Source organism: Pongo abelii, chromosome 19, assembly GCF_028885655.2.
Source record: "Pongo abelii isolate AG06213 chromosome 19, NHGRI_mPonAbe1-v2.0_pri, whole genome shotgun sequence".
NCBI classification, from domain to species: domain Eukaryota; kingdom Metazoa; phylum Chordata; class Mammalia; order Primates; family Hominidae; genus Pongo; species Pongo abelii.
In genome coordinates, this window is record NC_072004.2 from 97,398,176 (window position 1) to 97,421,839 (window position 23,664).

General features: G+C 58.1%; 1 protein-coding gene across 4 annotated transcripts in view; it reads left to right on the top strand.

Moving 5' to 3' along the window:
* The first annotated feature begins 1,494 nt into the window (after positions 1-1,494).
* The window catches only part of ASPSCR1 (ASPSCR1 tether for SLC2A4, UBX domain containing), a 42,258-nt gene continuing 20,088 nt past the window's right edge, over positions 1,495-23,664 (top strand). For 2 of the 4 annotated variants that reach the window (XM_024234515.3, XM_024234516.3), the window contains exons 1-7: positions 1,495-3,252; positions 4,691-4,746; positions 9,067-9,181; positions 10,866-10,966; positions 19,887-19,944; positions 21,097-21,170; positions 21,911-22,379. In XM_024234515.3, the coding sequence (XP_024090283.3) occupies positions 3,151-3,252; positions 4,691-4,746; positions 9,067-9,181; positions 10,866-10,966; positions 19,887-19,944; positions 21,097-21,170; positions 21,911-22,379 (975 nt within the window). In that variant the 5' untranslated portion in view covers positions 1,495-3,150. Of the gene's footprint in view, positions 3,253-4,079; positions 4,099-4,690; positions 4,747-9,066; positions 9,182-10,865; positions 10,967-19,886; positions 19,945-21,096; positions 21,171-21,910; positions 22,380-23,664 lie in introns of those variants that run through there. The other 2 variants (XM_063719013.1, XM_054537416.2) reach the window with 2 other exon arrangements.

A 23,664-nucleotide genomic window follows, 5' to 3' on the forward strand; every position in this document is an offset into this window, starting at 1 on the left:
AGAATATGATAAAGCAAATGGGGTGACATGTAAACACTGATTTATCTGGCTAAAAGATATACAGGAGGCCGGGCATGGTGGCTCACACCTGTAATCCCAGCACTTGGGAGGCCGAGGCGGGTGGATCACAAGGTCAGGAGATTGAGACCATCCTGGCTAACACAGTGAAACCCCGTCTCTACTAAAAATACAAAAAATTAGCTGGGCATGGTGGCAGGCGCCTGTAGTCCCAGCTACTCGGGAGGCTAAGGCAGGAGAATGGTGTGAACCCGGGAGGCGGAGCTTGCAGTGAGCCGAGATTGCGCCACTGCACTTCAGCCTGGGCAACAGAGCGAGACTCTGTCTCAAAAAACAAAACAAAACAAAACAAAAATTAGCTGGGTGTGGTGCTGCGCACCTGTAGTCCCAGCTACTTGGGAGACTGAGGCAGGAGAATCGCTTGAACCCGGGAGGCAGAGGTTGCAGTGAGCTGAGATTGCACCACTGCACTCCAGCCTGGCGACAGAGGGAGACTCCATCTCCAAAAAAAAAACATATACAGCAGGGATTCTTCATACTGCTTTTGCAAACTTTTCTTCTCTTTCTTCTTTCCTCCTCCCTCTTCTTCTTTCTTCTCCTTCTCCTTTTTTGAGACCGTATCATAGTACGTTGCTCGGGCTGGGGTGCAGTAGTTATTCATAGGCATGAATAGTGGTTCACTAAGGTTGGAACTTAAGCAATCCTGCCTCGGCCACCGGAGTAGCTAAGACTACAGGTGTGAGCCACCTTGCTCAGCTAAGTTTGAAATAATATCAGGATAAAAGGTCATCCCTCCTATCAAAAAAAGCATAGGAGCCAGCTTAAAGGAGGTCTCACAGGCCAAATCTGGACCAATTTGAGCATCAAAAAGAATGCTGACTGAATGAAAAAAATACATGAATTCATATTAATAACATATATATATATATTTTTTTTTGAGATGGAGTTTCACTCTTGTCGCCCAGGCTGGAGTGCAATGGTGCAATCTCAGCTCATTGCAACCTCCACCTCCCAGGTTCAAGTGATTCTCCTACCTCAGCGTCCCGAATAGCTGGGATTACAGGCATGCGCCACCATGCCTGGCTAATTTTTGTACTTTTTTAAGTAGAGACAGGATTTCACCATGTTGGCCAAGATGGTCTCAATCTTTTGACCTTGTGATCTGCCCAACTCAGCCTCCCAAAGTGCTGGGATTACAGGCGTGAGCCACCGCACCTGGCCATATTTAATTTTTTTTTTTTTTTTTTTTTGAGACACAGTTTTGCTCCGTCTCCCAGGCTGGAGTACAGTGGCGTGATCTGCACTGCACGTGTGATCTGCACTGCACGCATGATCTCACTGCACGCTCTGCCTCCCGGGTTCATGCCATTCTCCTGCCTCAGCCTCCCGAATATTTAATAACTTTTTAAAGAAGGGGAATCTTGACCAAAAGTGACTACAAATGTAGAAGAAACAATAAACTTGGGAAGCCATGATTTTGCAGCTTTACGGTGAAACAATGAATCTACTCATTAACTGATGCTAAAACTGTTGGGCAAATGGTTATTGGAAACACTTGATATTTGTGGTCTCAAAGAATGACCTCACACATGCCTTAATTACTCTACAAGGAGCAAGGGAGGAATCTGACCATGGAGTAATTTAGCAGACCCAAAGTTGACCAAGTGGTTAAACTTCACGTCCTCACTCATGGCCACGCTGATGTCCTGCACCTTCTGCTGACTTGTCACCTCCCTTCATCATTGCCCCAAACGTTTAACCAAGGATCCAGACTGTGGGACAGTCTAAGGAAAATAGGAGCAGACTCTTCGAAAATGCCACTAAAGAATTAAAACCCACCAGGTGATGTGTGGCTCAGTAAGGCCCTGAGGTTGCACAGAGCATGGGACTGGCTGGCTGGGTGGGAGGGCTGTGGCTAACCTGGGGCTTTCCCCAGGTTTCTCCAATGTACAGATGTCCGTGTTTGTCAGCATACAGGTGGGTGTGTGTGACACGGATATGTCGTCGACAGGAAGGCACAACGGCACCCATGCAGAGGAGGTGTCCTTAGACTCAGCAATGACTGCCGGGTGCGGTGGCTCACGTGTGTAATCCCAGCCCTGTGGGAGGATTGACTGATAACTGCACCAGTCCCCCTTCCACCGGCTTCTGTGCATCTGAGCCCTGGCCAGGAGTCCGCAGACAGGTAGGCACATGGAGAGAGAAGCGCCAGGCCCGGCTGAGCCATGGAGGTGGCGGGGGCGGGGCGGAACACGTGCAAGTGCTGTCCATGAGTGGCCCAGGTGCTGGGAGCTAAGCACATTCGACGGCTGCGAGTCAGGAGGGCAGCTCCTTCTGGAAGCCTGGAGCTGGTGAGGCCAGGCGCTTTCCCTGCTGCGGTGGCTGGCGATGGGAGTGTTTTCCGAGGCTTCCACCAAGCCCCTCCTCAGCATGGGTTGGTGCGGGAAGTCCTTGAGTGCCTGTGGGTCGGCAGGAGCTCCGGTGAGACTCAAGTTCGCTCACCCCAGGGTTCTGAAACCTGTCTCCCACCTTTCCTACCCTCAGGTTTAGGGACCTTCGCAGCAGCCCTAGGGCTGCCAGATACTGCACTCCCATTTTAGGATGAAAGAAATCAGGTCTAGACTGAGGGCCACGAGCCCCAACACCCAGGGAGGATCCGTACAGGGGCGGGGGGACTGCCCCAAACCATAAGGTCAGGAGGTGGACGCTGACCACAGGGACAGGTGGCCAGGGAAGAGTCTCAGCTGCTGGAGTGGAGGAAGCCGGGAGGGTCGGGGGAGAGCAGGGCACCGAGGTGGGGACGTGTCAGGGACGAAGCGAGGATGGGCGAGCGCGGACGGCTGGGACACCGGGGCTCAGTGCCGCTCATTGGGGGTGACCGCGCGCCTGGCCCCGGCGAGCCCATCCAAGCCGCGCTTCCCGGGGGCAGAGGTCGGCCGCGCTATCCGGGTCTGGCTCGGGCTTTGGCGGCCTCAGGGTGGGGCCGGGGCGCCGTGGGTGGGGAAAGGGCGGGGCCTTGCGGGACCCGGAAGTGCGCTGCGGCCCCGCCCCCTGGCCGCGTGGCTGCGCGTCCCGGCTGTTGCCGATAAAGTTGTTTGACGCCGGCCCGGCGGCGGGTCACGTGAGCGGAAAATGGCGGCCCCGGCAGGCGGCGGAGGCTCCGCGGTGTCGGTGCTGGCCCCGAACGGCCGGCGCCACACGGTGAAGGTGACGCCGAGCACCGTGCTGCTTCAGGTGCGGCCGCCGGCCCGGGGCGGACGGGTAGGCGGGCGGGGGCGGGGGCGGGGGGGGGGGGGGGTGCTGCGCCGAGGCCCCGCCCACTGCGGTCGGCGTCCCGGTGTTCGGGGGCGGGGCCTCGGCGGCCAATGAGCGGCCTCCTGCGCGGCGGCCCCGCCCCCTGCTCGCGGGCACCAGCGTTTCCGCGGGGGTCTCGGGGGTCCCGGGGTCCCGAGTGGGGGCGGGGCGGGGCAGTGGCGAGCCTTCCCGGGGTGAGGTAGAACGGCGCCGCGTGTCACCCGCATCGAGTACTCGGCGCCCGGCCGAGCCCAGCTCGCGAGGGCGTCGGGAAGAGGGAAGAGTGGAGCCCTAGACCCGCGTTCCCATTTCGGGGCGTCCCCCGGAGCGGGAGCCCGGGTTGCGCGGTGGCAGAAGTCCGGGCCGTGGGGCCTGGAAGCGATTTTTGCCGAGTCACGCACTGCACTTTTACTCGGGCACCTTGTGACCGCAAATCAATTAAATGTAAAAGTATTGGCTGGGCGCGGTGGCTCACGCCTGTAAATCCCAGCACTGTGGGAGGCCAAGGCGGGTGGATCACGAGGTCAAGAGATCGAGACCGTCCTGGCTAAAACGGTGAAACCCCGTCTGTACTAAAAAAATACAAAAAAATTTAGCCGGGCGTGGTGGCGGGCGCCTCAGCTACTCGGGAGGCTGAGGCAGGAGAATGGCGTGAACCCGAGAGGCAGAGCTTGAGTCGAGATCGCGCCACTGCACTCCAGCCTGGGAGACAGAGCGAGACTCCGTCTCAAAAAAAAAAAGGATTTATTGAGCCTCTGCTGCGTGGGGGACCGTGAGGACCCAAAGGTGCACACGACTCGGAGTTTGCGGGAACAGCCCACTGCGTGGGGTCGCCAGGCCTGGGCAGGTGGAGGGCGCAGCCAGGAGGCTGTTGGTGCCAGGCGTGCAGAGTGCGGAAGCGGGGCGCTCCCGCAGAGGCTGCGCGGGACCCCTTGGTGCAAGGCCACGTCTTTGGCTTATGGAGAAGAGGGGCGGAGGCGGTGCAGGCAATGGGAGCAGGTGCACAGAACCGCGCCAGAGCCAGGGGGTAGCTTGTGCTGGGCAGGTTTAAGGCAGGTTGCAGAACTACAGGGTTTGAAGGAGAGCCCAGGGTGTGTGTCAGGAAGATGCCCGTGTTGCTGTACTGCAGGGGAACTCTGAGTGGAGCTTTCCTACAAAACTGAGGGGATGGTGAGGAAGGGAGGGAGAGTGGACAGAATTTGCAGGTGAGAGCCTGCACCTGTTGCGGGGACCGTCAGTAGTGTGGTCTTGTGCTTGGTTTTGCCTGGGCAGAGCCACCTGGCTCACCAGGAAGCTGAGTGCCCTTGGCTGACCTGGCCCACTGTGCCCGCCAGCCCTGCGCACTCAGCAGTTCACCATCCTTTCATCTCACCCCCAGGTTCTGGAGGACACGTGCCGGCGGCAGGACTTCAACCCCTGTGAATATGATCTGAAGTGAGTTTGCTCCAGCTCAGCAGCAGGGGCTGAGTATATCTGTGCCCCTGCCCCCTGAACATACTGGCTCTCACTTGGAAAAGCCCCCAGGTGGTTTTAAATAGTCATATATTCCCTCCCAGCTCTGGAGACCCAAGGCCTTGGCAGGGCCACACTCTCTCCAAATGCCCTAAGGGAGAATCTCTCCTGCCTCTTCTAGCTTCTAATGGCTTCAGGCGTCCCGTGGCTTGTGGCCGCATTGCCCTCTGCCTCCGATTTCTTGTGGCCTTTTCCTGTTTTCTCTGTGTCTCAGGAAGACCCTTGTCATTGGATTTAGGGTCCACTTGGATAATCTAGAACGATTTATCATTACATCTCCAAAGACCAGGATCCCCAGTAAGAGGGTTCCTGTTCAGAGGTCCTGGGGGTGAGGACATTGACCTATCTTTTTTGGGGGGGGCCACCGTTCAACCCCCTGTAGGTTTTATTGCATTGGGTTGCATAAGTTCCCAGTGGGGTTCTGAGGGGAAAGAGCTGGCCATGGAGAAACAGGATGCCTTGAAAACTGTGGTGGATCCCTGCAGTCTCACAGCCCCTGGAATTACACGCACGCTTCTGTGTGGGGATATTGTTCCCAAGAGAGGGCTTCTGCCAGACTCTCAAGGAGTCTGAGACAGCAGAAGGGTCAGAGCCCTCATGTGGGTACGATGTGCGTGTCTATCCCACACGTGAAGCTTTTCACTTTAAAGACCTGTTTTCTGGTGTGGGTTTTGTTTTTTGTTTTTTTTTTTTTGAGACACGGTTTCACTCTTGTCGCCCAGGCTGGAGTGCAGTGGCACGGTCTTGGCTCACTGCAACCTCCACCTCCTAGGTTCAAGTGATTCTCCTGCCTCAGCCTCCCGAGTAGCTGAGATTAGAGGTGCTCGCCAACACACCCAGCTAATTTTTGTATTTTTAGTAGAGACGGGGTTTCACCACATTGGCCAGGATGGTCTAGAACTCCTGACCTTGTGATCCGCCTGCCTCGGCCTCCCAAAGTACTGGGATTACAGACATGAGTCACCGCACCTGCCCTTGAAGACCTGTTTTTACAGTACTGTTGTCCTAACACTGGGGGCAGAGGGCAGGAGCCTGCCCTCCTGGCATTGCCCACCCTGCCTTACGAGGCTCTCCTGGGAGGAGTTTCTTAGGGGTGATACCTGCCAAGTCATTCCAGTCTTCTACCTTGTGTCTGGACTGCGTGAGAATCCCAGGACCTGTGCTCTGAGTGCCAGGTGGTCTTGGGCTTTCTGCCCCAGACCTTCACTCCATTGTTCTCCAGTCTCTCTTGCCAACTGAAGAATGAGGTTCATATGTTTGGAAAGGAGGGCTTTATTTCTCATAACTGGTTGCAGCTTGCAGGGTGGCCATTCTAACAGGCTGGGAAGTGTAGCCTCCAGCCAGAAGCTGGAAACAGACACTTCAAGAGAGGGAAGAATAAGACAGGGATTTACACCGAATGGGGTGGCTGATACAGATGTACTTAATATGCTGTAGGAGGATGATGAGTATTCACGAAAGGAGAACTGTGCACACAATTGAGCTTCCTGCCTCTTCACGGGTCCTGTGTTCAAAAAATGGCAGTGCCAGCATGACCTGAGGGTGGAATTTTTGGCCTCTGAAGTCAGAGGTGAAGCAGGCTGGGCGAAGTGGCTCATGCCTGTAATCCCAGCACTTTGGGAGCCCGAGGCGGAGAATTACCTGAGCCCAGGAATTCCAGATTTGCCTGAGGAACATAGTGAGACCCCGTCTCTACAAAAAAAGTAAATAAATAAATAAATGGCAAATCAGAGGACATGAAGACTGTGCCACAAAAACCCTGACTGTGCCAGAATCACTCCATGGTTGGTGGTTTCTTATCAGGAAGAAATACCTGTGGGTTGTTTTGAAGAAACCGCAAGAGAGAAGGGCCTGGCGGGAGGTTGGCTGACGTCAGATACCAGCCCAAGAGTCTTTGGAAAGGGCTGCTTTCTGTTTATCCCTTAGGGAAGAGAGCCTGCAGGTGTGTCTGATCTCCCACCCAGCCATGGCCAGGAACTCAGCTTTCAAGGTTTCTGGGGTCCTCTGGGCCAAGAGGAGGACAGTTCAGTTGGTTGGGGGGGCTTAGGGTTTCATTTTTATTTCATTATTTTTTGAGATGGAGTCTCGCTTGTCACACAGGCAGTAGTACAGTGGTGCTATCTCGGCTCACTGCAACCTCCATCTTCCAGGTTCAAGTGATTCTCCTGCCTCAGCCTCCCGAGTAGCTGGGATTACAGGCATGCGCCATCATGCCCAGCTAATTTTTGTATTATTAGTAGAGACGGGGTTTCACCATGTTGTTCAGGCTGGTCTTCAACTCCTGACCTCAGGTGATCCACCCGCCTTGGTCTTCCAAAGTGTTGGGATTGCAGGCATGAGTCACTGTGCCTGGCCATTTTTTTGAAACAGAGTCTTGCTCTGTCACCTAGGCTGGAGTGCGGTGGCATGATCTCAGCTCACTGCAACCTCTGCCTCCTGGGTTCAAGCGATTATCGAGCCTCAGCATCTTGAGTAGCTGGAATTACAGGCACCCGCCAACACACCCGGCTAGTTTCTGTATTTTTAGTAGAGATGGGGTTTCACCATGTTGACCAGGCTGATCTCAAACTCCTGACCTCAAGTGATCCGCCCATCTTGGCCTCCCAAAGTGCTGGGATGATAGGCGTGAGCCACTGCACCTGGCCTCATTTTTATTTCTTTCTTTTGTTTGTTTGTTTGGTTTGAGACGGAGTCTCGCTCTGTCGCCCAGGCTGGAGTGCAATGGCGCAATCTTGGCACACTGCAACCTCCGCCTCCCGGGTTGAAGCACTTCTCCCACCTCAGCCTCCCGAGTAGCTGGGACTACAGGCTTGCGCCACCACGCCTGGCTGATTTTTGTATTTTTGGTAGAGACGGAGTTTCACCACATTGGCCAGACTGCTCTCAAACTCTTGACCTCAAGTGATCCGCCCATCTCGGCCTCCCAAATTGCTGGGATTACAGGCATGAGCCACCGTGCCCGGTGCATTGTTACTTCTGACTGTTCACCTGCCCGTGGTCTGTGTGGTGGTGTCTGGTGCGAGCCAGTGAGTGCAATTTTGAGGCAGGTCCGGTCCTGCAACGCCATAGCCATGTTTTCAGGTCTCCTTTTCCTCTGCTAATGGTACCACTTGCTTACAAAGTGCAGGCAGTGCAGAGGAATGCAGCCCCATGCATGAACAGTGCCCTCCGCTCCAACGTTCCCAGCCCGCCTGCCCTCGGGATCCCCCGATCTGCTATCCTGTCTTGCTGTAGATATTTCATGTGGCAATTTGCAGAGTCACTTTTCTGGCCAGTGTTGAAGATGGATAGCAAAGTTTGTTGTCTCTTAATTCTTCCAGATGCCCCTGGGCTGTCTGAACTCTCTTCACTAGTTGTCTCCAACAGCAGCTTGCATTTCCAAAGTGAGGCCAACCACTTTGAGTATATTCAGATTTCTTTTTTCTTTTTTCTTTTCTTTTTTCTATTCTTCTTTCTTTCTTTTCTTTTTCTTTCTTTCTTTTCTTTTTCTTTCCTTTCTTTCTTCTCTCTTTCTTTCTCTTCCTTTCTTCCTCTTTTCTCTTTCTTTCTTCCTTTCTTTCCTTTCTTTCTTTTTTTTCTTTTCTTTCTTCTTTCACAGAGTTTTGCTCTTGTCACCCAGGCTGGAGTGCAGTGGCACGATCTCGGCTCACTGTAGCCTCTGCCTCCCGGGTTCAAGCAATTCTCCTGCCTCAGCCTCCCGAGTAGCTGGGACTACAGGCCTGAGCCACCATGCCCAGCTTATTTTTTTGTATTTTTAGTAGAGACAGGGTTTCACCATGTTGGTCAGGCTTGTCTCAAACTCCTGAACCTCAGGTGATCCACCCGCCTCAGCCTCCCAAAGTGCTGGGATTACAGGCGTGAGCCACCGCGCCTGGGCAGTCAGGTTTTCTCTGGCGGCTCCAGCTGTGACGGCCGGGGTCTGTGACACCCCAGCTTCCGCGAGTGCAGCAGTGTTCATGCCCCTGTCGTTCTCTCTGTTTTCCGAGCGTCTGCACTGGGGCTGTCAGCACCCCAGACTCTGAAGGAGCAGCCCCCTCGGCGTGGCCCGAGGCCCACGTCTCCCTTTTCCCTGCTCCCTTCTGCTTGCAGGAGGCCCCATGTGATCGGGGACCCGCCTTATGCCTCTGCAGGTTATGACGTCCCGCTGTTGGGGAGCTGCCATAGGACGTGGACAGCGGGACGTGGATGGCGGGGCGCGTCAGGCTCTGCAGGGCAGCAAGTGTGCTCTGGTCTGTCTTGCAGGTTTCAGAGGAGCGTGCTCGACCTTTCTCTCCAGTGGAGATTTGCCAACCTGCCCAACAATGCCAGGCTGGAGATGGTGCCTGCTTCCCGGAGCCGTGAGGGGCCTGAGAACATGGTGGGCGGTGCTCTGGGGGAGGCTGACTGTGTGGGGCACAAGATCGTTCAGCTGGCCAGGGACGGGGGACGGGGGACAGGGGACAGTGGGGGGTGCTGGGGAAGGAGGGACATGAGTCTTAGCACCAGTTCTGCTTTCCCTGGGTTGGGCCCAAACAGCTTCCTGTTTTTTGATAACTAGCGACTGAAAATGAGCATCTCATGTTTTTTTTTTTTTTTGAGACAGAGTCTCGCTCTGTCGCCCAGGCTGGAGTGCAGTGGCGCAATCTTGGCTCACTTCGAGCTCCGCCTCCTGGGTTCACGCCATTCTCCTGCCTCAGCCTCCCGAGTAGCTGGGACTACAGGTGCCCACCACCACGCCCGGCTTATTTTTTTGTATTTTTAGTAGAGACAGGGTGTCACTGTGTTAGCCAGGATGGTCTCGATCTCCTGACCTCGTGATCCACCCGCGCCTGTTTTTGTTTTTGTTTTTTTTTGAAACAGAGTCTTGCTCTGTCACCCAGGCTGGAGTGCAATGGCACAATCTTGGCTCACTGCAACCTCTGCCGCCCGGGCTCAAGTGATTCTCCGGCCTCAGCCTTTCGAGTAGCTGGCATTACAGGTGCCCGCCACCGTGCCTGGCTAATTTTTGTATTTTTAGTAGAGGCAGGGTTTCACCATGTTGGCCCGCTGGTCTGGAACTGCTGACCTCGTGATCTACCTGCCTCGGCCTCCCAAAGTCCTCCCAAAGGATTGCAGGCATGAGCCTCTGCACCCAGCGCACATCATTCTTCATGTGGAAGTTTTTCTTTCTTTCTGGGGTCAGTTGTGCCTTCCCTGGCTCAGGGTGTCAGCAGCATTCACCCACCAGCCTGACCACCTGCTCATAGAATTGCCCAGAATGTTAGAGCCCAAAGCGCTGCATGGATGCCTCAAGGGCAGCCTGTAATCCCAGCACTTTGGGAGGCCGAGGCGGGCAGATCACCTGAGGTCAGGAGTTTGGGACCAGCCTGGCCAACATAATGAAACCCCGTCTCTACTAAAAATACAAAAATTAGCCGTGGGTGGTGGCGGGTGCCTATAGTCCCAGCTACTCAGGAGGCTGAGGCAGGAGAATGGCGTGAACCCAGGAGGGGGAGCTTGCAGTGAGCCGAGATTGTGCTGCCACTGCACTCCAGCTTGGGCGACAGAGTGAGACTTTGTCTCAAAAAAAAAAAAAAAAAAAGAGCAGCAAACATTTACCATCTCATGTGGCTTCTGAGGGTCAGGAATCTAGGAGCAGCTTAGCTCAGAGTCTCTCCTGAGGCTGCTGTCAGGTTCAGTGGAGCTGCAATCTTTTGAAGCCCCCACTGGGACACGAGGACTGTCTCCAACACAGATCACTCCTGTGGCGCCTTCACGTAACCCGCACACGTACCTGCACACACCCACACACCAACATGCACACACCCCCACACACACCCGCACACACCGACACGCACACCCGCACACACACCTGCACACACATGCTGGTGCAGCCCTGTTGGGGAGCATCCGTGGCCCTCACTCCAGAGTACACAGGAAGGCAGCCTTCTCCGTGGGGGTCAGCCTCTCCCCGGAGGCTGGGGTGGGGCAGTCACCCTCTGTGTCTGGAGAATCAGTCTGGGGTTTAGATGGAATGGTTGCTTTTCTTCCTAAGGAAGTTTCTCATGTCTTATACCCTCTAGGTTCGCATCGCTTTGCAGCTGGACGATGGCTCAAGGTTGCAGGACTCTTTCTGTTCAGGCCAGACCCTCTGGGAGCTTCTCAGCCATTTTGCACAGACCAGGTGAGCATCCGTGGGCTGAGGGCTCTTCCCTACCCTGTTTGGTGGGGAAGCTGCTGTGGTTACTGGGTCTGGTTCAGAGCTGGACACCCAAGCTCTGTGCTGGCCTGTGGTGCCTCTTGGCGCTTTGCAGTCCTTAGTAGAGGAGGGGTGTGTGGGCTGCCGGTTCATGAGCAGCAGCCTCCGGGATGGCTGGTCACAGCTCATCGTTCTGAGCTTCCTGGGCCCAGCGGCCCAGCCTTGCCCTCCTAGAAGAGCAGGAATGTGCTTCTGTCCTGTAGGGGCCTGGTGAGCACCGAGAGGGGAGACGTTCGGTGCTGGGGGCAGGGCTCCCCATGCTTGATTCCCCTGGATGGGATCATAAGGTCTCTTTTTTTTAAGAGGCAGGGTCTCACTATGTTGGTCGCCTAGGCTGCTCTTGAACCCATGGGCTCAAGTGATCCTCCCATGTCAGCCTCCCAAAGTGTTGGGATTACAGGCGTGAGCTCCTGTGCCCCACCAGAAAATCTTCCTAATAGTAATTGCTGGTTGGGCACAGTGGCTGACACCTGTAATCCCAGCACTTCGGGAGCCCGAGGCTGGCAGATCGCTTGAGCTCATGAGTTCGACACCAGCCTCGGCAACATAGCGAAACCCCTTCTCTACAAAAAATAGAAATGTTAGGCCAGGCATGGTGCATGGTGGTGCGTGCCTGTGGTCCCAGCTACACTGGAGGCTGAGGTGGGAGGGTCACTTGAGCCCTGGAGGCAGAGGTTGCAGTGAGCTGAGATCGCACCGCTGCATTCCAGCCCGGGAGACAGAACGAGACTCTGTCTCAAAAAAAAAATAAATAAATAAAAATAAGTAATTGATGTGTATCAGTTTCTGTCGGTTAATGGTTTAAATGTTGTTCCTGAATGTGCAAAAATGGGTGCTTTGTCAATTTGGGTCTTTTCATTGTTGGCTGGAAGTCTCTGTCCACACTAAAAGGCTCAGCAGAATGGAAGGGACCTGGGGCTGGGGTTTGCTGTGAGCCGGGGGGTTCTCGCCCTCCCCGGGCCTCGGTTTCCTCACTTGTGCCCCGGCTGGTGTGTGGATGGGGTGAGTTCATGTCTTGAGGACCGAGTGCAGGGCCTGTGGGAAGGTGACCGTGCATTGGGCGCTGGGAAGGTGCCTGTGCGTCGGGCGCGCTCGGTGGCCCCAGGGCTGGGCCTGCTCCCGTCTGACAGTAGTGCTGTGCTGCATGGCACGGGTGTTGCATTCACGGGTGAGGGCACTGAGGTCTGCAAGTTGGGTCTCAGCAGTCATGGGGATGGAAGCCACCCCAGCGGCTGTCGGGGTGAATGGAGGCCCCTGGGGATGGCAGCGGGTTAGGCACAAGCACGGGATTCTTCCTCCCAAAATGCAACTCAGACAACAGTGACGGAGCCTAAGAGCAAAGCCGAAGCCACGGGCAGGGGTGAGCGGGACCCAAGCCAGGAGGTGACAGAGCCTAAGAGCAAAGCGAAGCCGTGGGCAGGGGTGAGCAGGATCTGAGCCAGGAGTGGCGCCAGGCAGGGAGGCAGACAGCCCCAGGTGCTATGTGGGCACTGGGTGAGGAGCAGGGATCCTGGCGCCCTGGCTCTGTGCTGCTTCCTGAGACGAGAGTGGCAGAGGGCAAGAAGAAAACCAAACAGCGCGGGGAACAGAAGTCAGGAAAGTTGAATGTCTGGAAGGAAATGCCCCTGGGCCGGGCGGTGCCCCCGGGAGTGAACAGAATCCAGTGCTCCCACGAGCAGGGTGCTTGGTGAGGGCCGTCTTCCTTGGCTGTGCTGTCAGTCCTCAGATGGGGATGGACGTGAGGAAATGGCCCAGAGTGGCCCGGGGCTGCCACTGTTGAGGGGCCGAGGGTGTCTGGAGAGGTAGGGCTGGCATTGTGGTAGCATAAGCCTCTTCAACAGACTTTGTAAACCTCTTGTGAAACTTAGTTTAAGAAACAACAGGCGTGGCCAGGCGTGGTGGGTTCTGGAGGTGGCTTTGGTGGTGGCTTTGGAGGTGGCTGTGGGGGTGGGTTTGGGCGCTTTGGAGGAGGTTGCAGTGAGCCGAGATCACACCATTGCACTCCAGCCTGGGCGATGAGCAAAACTCCGTCTCAAAAAAACCAAAAAACAATAAAAAGAAACAACAAGGCTGGGCACGCTGGCTCACACCTGTAATCGCAGCACTTTGGGAGGCTGAGGCGGGTGGATCATGAGGTCAGGAGTTCAAGACCAGCCTGGCCAATATGGCAAAACTCCATCTCTACTAAAAATACAAAAATTAGCCGGATGTGGTGGTGGGTGCCTGTAGTCCCAGCTACTCAGGAGGCTGAGGCAGAAGAATTGCTTGAACCCAGGAGGCGGAGGTTGCAGTGAGCCGAGATTGCGCTCCAGCCTGGGCAACAGAGCGAGACTCCGTCTCAAAAAAAAAAAAAAAACAGGAGTGGCTGGGCATGGTGGCTCACGCCTGTAATTCCAGCCCTTTGGAAGGCCGACGTGGGTGGGTCACCTGAGGTCAGGAGTTTGAGACCAGCCTGGCCAACATGGTGAAAACCCATCTCTACTAAAAATATAAAAATTAGCTGGGCACAATGGCTCATGCTTGTAGTCCCAGCTACTCAGGAGGCAGGAGAATCACTTGAACCTGGGAGGCAGAGGTTGTAATGAGCTGAGATTGCGCCACTGCACTCCAGCCTGGGTGACAAAGCAGGACTCCGTCTCGAAAAAAAAAAAAAAACCAGGAGCAAGTGGGGCAGCTCTTTCGAGAAACCAGGGACAGCAAGAGGCGGTGGGGCCGTTGGTGGTGAAGCCCGGAGCCCCCAGCCCGCAGCCCTGGTCTGTGTGGCAGTGTGGGTCTGTCTGCGGGTGTGTCTGCACGTACACCTCATTTGATGAACACTCACACCTGTGGTGGAGAGTGATTTGTGGCTGACTCTTGTTGCTGGTGAATATGCTATGGACATCTTCCTGAAGGGTCCCGCACCTGTCACTCCTCACAGCCATGCTCTTGTGTCGTGTGGGTGTCATGTGGGTGTTGCGGGGCATCTGGCTGTGTCTCAGGGCATCCGGGCAGGGCTGCAGCAGAGTGTGCAGCCGGAGGCCTTTGCACCTGGTCACCCACCCCAGCTCCTCCCGTGGGCTAAATTCCAGAGGTGGAATTGAAGATAGGGCTTCTTCACATTTCATCTCCAGGCCGGGCATGGCGGCTCTCACCTGTAATCCCAGCACTTTGGGAGGCTGAGGCAGGCAGATCACCTGAGGTCAGGAGTTTGAGACCAGCCTGACCAACATGGTGAAACCCCGTCTCTTACTAAAAATACAAAAATTAGCTGGGTGTGGTGGTAGGTGCCTGTAATCCCAGCTACTTGGGAGGCTGAGGCAGGAGAATTACTGAACCCAGGAGGTGGAGGTGGCAGTGAGCCGAGCTCACACCACTGCATTCTGGCCTGGGTGACAGAGCAAGACTCTGTCTCAGAAATAAATAAACAATAAATAAGTAAATTTCTAAAAGCTCAGACCCAAGCTTTGTCCCAGAAGCTGGAGTTTGCTAACCACGGAGCAGGATGTGGACAAGGTTTCGTGGTGGGTGGTGTTGCCAGCCCCACGGTGAGGGCGGAGTGCCTGGTGGGCTCTGTGCTGGGAGCTGGTCCCCAGCAGGTCTGCATGAGGGAGGGAGGCTCTCTAGTGCCTAGTGTCCCTGCACTGACCCAGGAGGCTTGGGGAGGCCTCGGGAACTCCAAGTGTCCGCAGAGTGGGACAAGCGGGAAGCTGATGTTTCTCCCTTCCTGTGTTTCGGAGGAGGTCTGAGTCCAGGGACAGTGTAAGCGCTGTGCTTGGAGGGGGCGTTCTGAGGCTGGGGGCTGCAGGCCTGTAGCCTGCCCAGGAGTTGCCCTGGGACAGAGCCTGCTTTGTGAATTTGGGGACCCCTGGGTGATTTCCTTGGATGGACACCGCCACGTGTTTGAAACGTCGCAGCTCCACCGTGAGGGTGTCACTGTAGCACGCAGCCCTGGCCTGACCAGCGTCTCGAGCAGCAGGGGCCTTAGGGATACCAGCGAGCCACACGTCGGCCACGGAGGTGACTCACATTTTCTTTTCTTTCACCCAGGCTGGAGTGCAGTGGTGCGATCTTGGCTCACTGCAACCTCTGCCTCCCGGGTTCAAGCAATTCTCCTGCCTCAGCCACCTGAGTAGCTGGGATTACTGGCGCACGCCATCACGCCTGGCTAATTTTTGTATTTTTTTAGTAGAGACAGGGTTTCACCATGTTGGCGAGGCTGGTCTCGAACTCCAGACCGCAGGTGATCAGCCCGCCTCGGCCTCCCAAAGTGCTGGGATTACGGGCGTGAGCCACCGCACCCGGCCAATGACTCGGTTTTTCTTGTAACCTCATTAAAGAAGAAATAAAAACAGGTGTCATTAATTTTAGTAATATGCGTAGTTAACTCAGTATACCCAGAATACGACTTCCTGGACACGTAGTCAGTAGAAAAGTGAGCCGTCTCATGCTCTTGTTGTGCAAAGTCCTTGAGACCTGCATGTATGGTGCACTTGGAGCATCTTGGTCTGGGCCGGGTCCTCGTGGACTGGCCGCTCTCCGCTCTGCTTCTCAGGCTCTGCCGCAGGGAGGGCACCAGGAGACAGAGGCTGCGCGCTGCTGGCTTCGAGCTTTCCCATTTTCCTTATAGTCTGAAGGTTCTGCCCAGCAGAGGGGTGTGAACAGCCACGCCGAGCTCTGGAGGACACTGCTCTCCGCCTGCCTGGTGGGCCTGTGTCTGAGTTTGGGATATTTACGATGGGGAGTGTGCCTTCCGTGATAGGAGACACAGGAGATGGAAACGAGGATTTCATGGCCTACGGGCCCTGGGCGTACACGGCCCTCCTGGAGGCACCCGGAGGAGGAAAGGGAGTACCTTTCTGACCAGCATCTTTGCTGGGGCACAGGTTGTTATGCTAACGGGTTTCCTATGAGGAGTTTCTCTCCATGGGTTTAGAGCCAGCAGGCACGAGCCCCGGGAGGTCATACTGTGACTTGGGGGATACTGTGGCACGTCTGGGCAGTCCACGAGAGCAGGCGGGCGAGTCCCGTAGTTTGAATCCCACGTCCCGTAGGGACCTGGTTGCCAGGGAGCAGTGGTGAAAGGCAGGGGTGTGGATGGACCACGCTGAGCTGCTGGGAGCAGGAAGAGAACCAGGACTGTTGTGGGTGACCGAGACCTGCCCTGGAACGATGCCGAGGGTGAGCCGTGGGAACTCACACAGCAGCTGAGCCGCTTTCCATCTGAAGACCGAGGGAGCAGGGTGGGCTTTCTGTAAATGTCAGATTCATGAGCTTGGCCATGGAGGGGATTTGCCCTCTCTCAGAGGTGCCCCCAGGCTGTGCTGGTGTGGGCACCCCAGGTGGGAGTGGCCCCCGGTGTGCCCGGCCCCAGGCTGGATCTCTTCCCAGGCCCCCAGCCTTCTGCTCCCAGCCTTGACTCAGTGCTTGGGGTCTGGCTGAGTGCATCTCAGCCCGTTCCTCCTTCTGTAGGTAAAGCTGCGGCTCCGGGAAAGCCGGGTGATTTCTGCAGCCCTCTGGGTGTGCTGGGGTGTAGGGATGGGCTGCTGGTGAGGACAGCGCTCTGCCAGGTGGAGCACTGGCCCGTGGCCACACTCAGGGTGGGTCTGTGCATGCTTCCGGGCCAGCTCAGAGCTCTGGGGCCCGTCCCTGTCCATCCCTGCCCGTCCCTGTCCATCCCTGTCCATCCTTGTCCATCCCTGTCCGGACCTGGCTGGGTTGAGAAGGTCGGAGCCTGCCCCATGCTCTCCCAGGCTCTGTCCAGCCGCTTGGCAGCTGGGCTGTCATGTGGTGGGTGGTGCCCTCTGCGGGCCTCCCTGAGCCCAGTAGCTCCTGGCCTGCAGCCACAGCTTCTGTTCCCGGCAGGGCGCATGCTGCTGCCTGGGCTCTCGTCAGCACCTGTGTTTGTGCCTGGCTTTGTCAGACCCAGACAGGACATGAACACAGAGAGCTCTAGACTCACTGCCTTGTCCCCAGCATACAGCCTGGCCTTGCCCGAGTGGGGCCCCAGCGGGGCGGGGTTTGTGGTGCATAAAGAATATGCTGGCGAAGCCAGCAGCAGAGCCGTGTCTGCCCTCCTGGCCGTCCCACTGGCTTCTGGCCCTGGCCGGGTGGGGAGCTCTGCTGGCTGGAGAGTGCGTGAGAGTGTGCCAGTGCCCTGCTGCGAGCAGGCACCCGCAAAAGCACCCCACAGCACCCGGTCTTGCGTTTCTGGCTTCGGAGCATGGTGTCTGGTGGCTTGGCTTGGCCTGGCGTCCCCGGGAGGCCCTGGGTCTTGCCCCTGCAGACATTGGGACTGGCAGAGGTCTGCATGGGGGAGGGGGAGTAGGGGCTGTGTCTCCTCGGGCGCTGGAATTTCCCCCGGGCCCTGGCGTCCTGCGCACTGGGCCGGCGCAGAAGGTCTGGAACCGATTGCCGGCCGCCCCTCCCTGAGATCCCGCATGAGGGAGGGAATCTGATCCCTCTGGAGGAGCCGCACATCAAAGCCGGGCTGGCGTTTGATGTCACGCTGCTGTGCTCTGTCCCTGTTTGTGATTTGAGGTCCCCAAGCTGGCGGTCAGTGCCGGGGAAGGACTGCGAGTTGGGACTCTGGCCACCACTCAGCCCAGGGCTCCCCAGCCACAGATAAGCGGCCTCATGACCATCTCCGGGCCCCTGGCCATCTGTGTCATGCTGGGGAGTGGGGACCCTGGGCCCTCCCTGTCCCCCTTCCTGGCCCTGGGGGCTGTGCTTCCTTGAGGCCTCTCTCTGCCTCTGTCCAGGTTCTGCTCTGGCGCATTTTGAGGCCTTGTGTTTTCCTGAGCCCTGGGTCTCAGGGCCTCTGGGCCGAGTCTCCAGCCATTTGGAGGGAAGGCAAATCCAAGGCCCTTTGTTGGCTGCTTTGTGGGACGGGAGCTCAGCGAGTGTGTCCCAGCCTGTGCACAGAGGACACCCGCCGTGTGTGTGGTATGCACGAGCTCCACAGGCTAGAGGCCCTTGGGGAAGGGGCTCCATTGTAGGCCGTGGACCCAGGGAGACCACGGGGCTAAGTCCACGGCCCCGTGGGGTCTCTGCAGGCAGACCAGGCTGTCAGAATCAGGGCCTGGGTGGGAAAGGGATCCCCCTCCCCCAGGAGTGAGGACGTGAAAAATAGAGGCCACGAAACAAAAGAAAACACATCAAACCCACGCACGTGGCCGAGTCCCCAGGTGGCGGGGCTGGGCCTGTCCTGGGTGTGGCTCCTCGGGCTTTTCTGCTTGGTCTGTTCTCATTTCACAGAGGCGAGTCCTGCCCTTTTTTTTGTTTTGTTTTGTGTTTGTTTGAGACGGAGTCTCGCTCTGTCGCCCAGGCCGTAGTGCAGTGGCGGGATCTCGGCTCACTGCAAGCTCCGCCTCCCGGGTTCACGCCATTCTCCTGCCTCAGCCTCCCGAGTAGCTGGGACTACAGGTGCCCGCCACCACGCCTGGCTAATTTTTTGTATTTTTAGTAGAGACGGGGTTTCACTGTGTTAGCCAGGATGGTCTCGATCTCCTGACCTCGTGATCCGCCCTCCTCAGCCCCCCAAAGTGCTGGGATTACAGGCGTGAGCCACCGCGCCCGGCTGAGTCCTCCTCTTTCAAGTAGGTCAGCAGATGCCAGGGTCGGGGGCATGGTGAGTGCACAGTGGACCCCTGCGGCCCTGTAAGCACACAGGTGGGTTCAGGCGGAGGCCGAGAGTTCCTGTCCCAGCATCCCGCTCTGTGCATGGATGTGCATGTGTGTTTCGACCCGGCCACTGCGGCACCTTGTCTTCTGACCCTCCCAGTACCCCCCATCCCGGGGTGTTGCTGCAAGCAGTTTCCAGCCCAGCTCTTACTTAATCTTTATCCCCTGTGTTCTGGTCACCAGCTCAGCCTGTCTTCCTGTCCCACCTGAGCCCTTGCAAGGCACACTGGCCATAGGGCCTGGCAGGGCACCTGCATGACCTGAGGCCGGCCCTGGCCTCCCCTTTGCCTAGGCTCTGGCCATCTTCCCCCTCCTCTCGGATTCCCCTCCCTGGAGAGGGACCGATCAGGGGCATCTGCAAGGAAGGCCTGAGACGGGCTTTTGTTTTTCTCAGTGGGGAGGATTTCACGGTGGGGAGTTGGAAACGCAGAGGCAAGCCCGCCTCATGCAGCAGGTGCCACCAGCAGTTCACATGCTCTGGGGCTGGATGTGGCGGCATGGGCCCGTCTCCCGGGCTGCTGTGCACATCAGGCATGTGTGGGAGGCGTATGCATGCCCACCCATGCGTGGGCCCAGCTGTGCCTCCTGGAGGGTGAGGCTCAGAAAGGCACTGGTGGCAGAGTCCGACATGGACTTATAAGCACGGCCTCCCCGGCGCCAGGCAAGCAGGCGTGAGCGGAGTGCAGCGCCCCTCCCTCCATGCTTTGGTGACATCAGGCGTAGACATTGAAGGAGGACAGCAGGCAGTGGAGACAGAGACGCCTCCTCTTAGTGGGCGGCTTAAGATGAAAGCCCAGACGTTGGTACTCTCACTCTCAGGCTTCTTGAGTACAGGTGTCCAAGAGCTGCATTCCGGAGCCAGCGCTGCTCGCCCCTCCCATGTGGCCCCTGGGCCCCGCCGGCAGCTCCACATCCTGCCAGACTGGAGGTGGGGGGAGCCCCCAGGCCACGCACCGCAGGCCAGGGTCCTTGGGAGCGCCCCCGGCTGTCAGGTGCCTCCTCCCGGTGGTTGTGGGGTGCAGTGGGGCTGAGGTCTGTGGCCTGGGCCTGGGCCTGAGACGCTGTCCTGGGTGGGCGCTGGGTGAGGGCCCCACACCTTTGCGTTCCGAGTCTCCTGCCCCAGGGCCTCTGTGGCACTGGCTGGGGTGCCCTGGGGTACCTGATGATTTCTTTCCTCTCCTCCCAGGGAGTGCCTGCAGCACCCCGGCGGGGCCACCCCAGTCTGCGTGTACACGAGGGATGAGGTAGGCGGCCCGCTCTTGCTCACCCAGTCCCCGCTCACTCTCAGCCCACTTTCCAACTGGAAAATCTGCTCTCCCGCAGCCCTGCTCCGTCTCCAGGGCAGTGGCAGGAGACTCGGGGCTCTTGAAAGCACCACGTGTTTCATGGAAAAAGAGGGAGTGGCCGGCCCTTGGAGCCCGGACTGCCCCGAAACCTCCCTCGGCGCCCTGTTTGTTTTTTCAGCTTCTCTCAAAGCCCAAGAGTCACAAAAGTGGTTTCATTTAATAAATATTTGCTTTGCTCGGTGTTTTGATCATTTTCAAAACCAAGTGTGGCGTGGTGCAAGCAAAGCCCGCCGTCGCGGGACCCTCCTAGCGCTCGTCCCTGGCCTCACAGGAGCCTTTTGTTTCCACCCTGGCTGAGTGCCCTTTGCTGGGGTGGGGGGGGGGCACTGGCCCGGAGGGGCCCTGGGGGGCCAGGACGCTCCCCCCATTTATCCGCAGTTGGAAGCTCCCTGGCAGGGGCTGTGACGGGGAGGCTCAGATCTACGTCCTCCCTCAAGGGGATGAGCCACGGAGCTCAGGACCCAGGCCCAGCACTGGCCTGAGGCTGTGGCCCCCAGGGACCCTTACACCCTTTGGCTTTTGTGCTGGGCCCTTGACTGTGCCCTTGCTAGAGGCAGCTTCTCCACCCCTTCCTCACAGATCAGAGTTAGCGTGTGGGACGTGGCCACCCAGGCCCGAGCCCTGCCCACCCCGAGCCGAGCACCAGGAATCGCCCCCGTGGGTGACAGCACATTCCTGCCTCTCCTGCTCCTGGCGGTGGGTCCTGGCACCAGAGCCTCCTCCTTGCAGCCCAGCTCTGCCAGCCCAGGCCTCAGTGAGCTTGGGTCCCAGCTGCAGAGACCAAACTGGGGGAGACACGGTCAGGCATGGGCAGCAGGTCCTGCCCCGGCTGCAGACCAGACTCAAGCTGGGCCTTGTGGAGGGTGTGGACTGGCAGGCGCCAGCTGTGGGGGGTGGGTAGGATGGAGGCCGGAGAGGGCATGTGGCCTGTGGTCCTGGTGGTGCCGGTGCCCGGAGGTGATGTGGTGCCTGGAGCCAGAGCCCAGAGGGCTTCCCTGGGCTCTGGGGTCCCGGTGTGAGGCCCACCTGTCCTGGCTGCTCCTCCTGCAGGTGACAGGTGAAGCCGCCCTGCGGGGCATGACACTGCAGTCACTGGGCCTGACCGGGGGCAGCGCCACCATCAGGTAAGGGCAGTGCCGCTGGGGCCGAGGAGTCTATTTAGCTAAAAAAAAGTGGTCTTAAAGGAAAGGAGAAAGGACACGTGGCAAGTGGGGAGAAGGTGTACCCAGGCCCTTGTCATGGAGGGCGCCTGGCGGCCTCTGCCTGCCTGTGGGCTTGGGGGCTGGGCTGCCCTGACCTCATCTCTGTGTCCCCCAGAGGGGAGGTGGATCTTGGGAAGGTGCGTGGGGCGGGAGAGGGTGAACCCGGGGGCGGGAAAGGGTGAACCCGGGGGTTGGAGAGGGTGAACCCGGGGGCGGGAGAGGGTGAACCCGGGGCGGGAGAGGGTGAACCGGGGGCGGGAGAGGGTGAGCCGGGGGCGGGAGAGGGTGAACCCGGGGGCGGGAGAGGGTGAACCCGGGGCGGGAGAGGGTGAGCCGGGGGCGGGAGAGGGTGAGCCGGGGGCGGGAGAGGGTGAACCCGGGGGCGGGAGAGGGTGAACCCGGGGCGGGAGAGGGTGAACCCGGGGCGGAAGAGGGTGAGCCGGGGGCGGGAGAGGGTGAGCCGGGGGCGGGAGAGGGTGAACCCGGGGGCGGGAGAGGGTGAACCCGGGGGCGGGAGAGGGTGAACCCGGGGGCGGGAGAGGGTGAACCCGGGGGCGGGAGAGGGTGAACCCGGGGGCGGGAGAGGGTGAGCCGGGGGCGGGAGAGGGTGAGCCGGGGGCAGGCACCACAAGGTACTTCCCTTGTCCTCTGGCCCCACTCAGGTTTGTCATGAAGCGCTGCGACCCCGTGGGCAAGACCCCAGGAAGCCTGGGCTCGTCAGCGTCGGCTGGCCAGGCAGCCGCCAGCGCTCCACTTCCCTTGGAATCTGGGGAGCTCAGCCGCGGCGACTTGAGCCGTCGGGAGGACGCGGACACCTCAGGGCCCTGCTGCGAGCACACTCAGGAGAAGCAGAGCACAAGGGCACCCGCACCTGCCCCCTTCGTTCCTTTCTCGGGCGGGGGACAGAGACTGGGGGGCCCTTCTGGGCCCCTGAGGCCTCTGACATCATCTTCAGCTAAGTTGCCGAAGTCCCTCTCCAGCCCTGGAGGCCCCTCCAAGCCAAAGAAGTCCAAGTCGGGCCAGGATCCCCAGCAGGAGCAGGAGCGGGAGCGGGATCCCCAGCAGAAGCAGGAGCAGGAGCGGGAGCGGGATCCCCAGCAGGAGCAGGAGCGGGAGCAGGAGCCGGAGCGGGTAAAAGGGGCCCCGGGCCTTGGGACTTGGGGGCGTCCTTTGTATCCCTGCGTGGCTTTAGCTGGTTAGCCTGGTGGCGTGGCAGTGATGCAGGCAGAGGAACCCAAACGTGGGGCTCCGGCCAGGAGGGTTCTGGCTTCGCTCAGGAAGGAATTTAGGGGTGAGCAGGTGGTAGAGAAAGTAGCTTTACTGAGACGGTGGCTGTGTCGGCTCCGGGATGAGTCCGTGTGGGCTCCGGGATGAGGCCGTGTCCGCTCCGGGATGAGGCCGTGTGGGCTCCGGGATGAGGCCGTGTCCGCTCCGGGATGAGGCCGTGTGGGCTCCATGACAAGGCGGCAACTGTGTCAGCTCCGTGTTGGCTCCGTGATGTGTGGCACAGAGCAGGGCTGCCCTGGGGTGGTGCGTGGAGGGCAGCAGCTCAGGGCGTGGCCGTGGTCGCATTTAGATCCACTCAACTACATGCACGTTAAGGGGTGGGGCATTCAGAAATCTCTAGAAAAGGGGTGGTAACTTCCGGGTTATGGGGAGGGGGGAAGGGTGAGCTGTGGTGGCGCTGGTGGACACATCAGCCAGTCTTCAATCTGGTCCGGAATCAAGCCCCACCTCCTACCTGAGCAGGGTCACTGGGCTTGTTCTTAGCTTCTCAGGCAAATGATTTTTTTTTTCTGGGTTTTTTTTTTTTTTTTTGAGACAGAGTCTCACTCTGTCCCTAGGCGGGCGTGCAATGGCGCGATCTTGGCTCACTGCAACCTCTGCCTCCCAAGTTCAAGTGATTCCTCCTGCCTCAGCCTCTCGAGTAGCTGGGACTACAAGCACGCACCACCACGCCCAGCTAATTTGTTTGTATTTTTAGTAGAGACAGGGTTTTACCATGTTGTCCAGGATGGTCTCAATCTCTTGACCTCGTGATCCACCCACCTCAGCCTCCCAAAGTGCTGGGATTACAGGCGTGAGCCACCGTGCCCGGCTCTTTTTTCTGGTTTTAAACCATCTTTACTGAGGCACCCACTTTTTTTTTTTTTTTGAGATGGAGTTTTGCTCTTGTCGCGCAGGCTGGAGTGCGGTGGCGCACTTTCAGCTCACTGTAACCTCCACCTCCCGGGTTCAAGCGATTCTCCTGCCTCAGCCTCCGGAGTAGCTGGGACTACAGGCGTACACCACCACGCCCGGCTAAGTTTTGTATTTTTACTAGAGACGTGGTTTCACCATGTTGACCAGGCTGGTCTCAAACTCCTGACTTCAGGTGATCTGCCCACTTCAGCCTCCCAAAGTGCTGGGATTACAG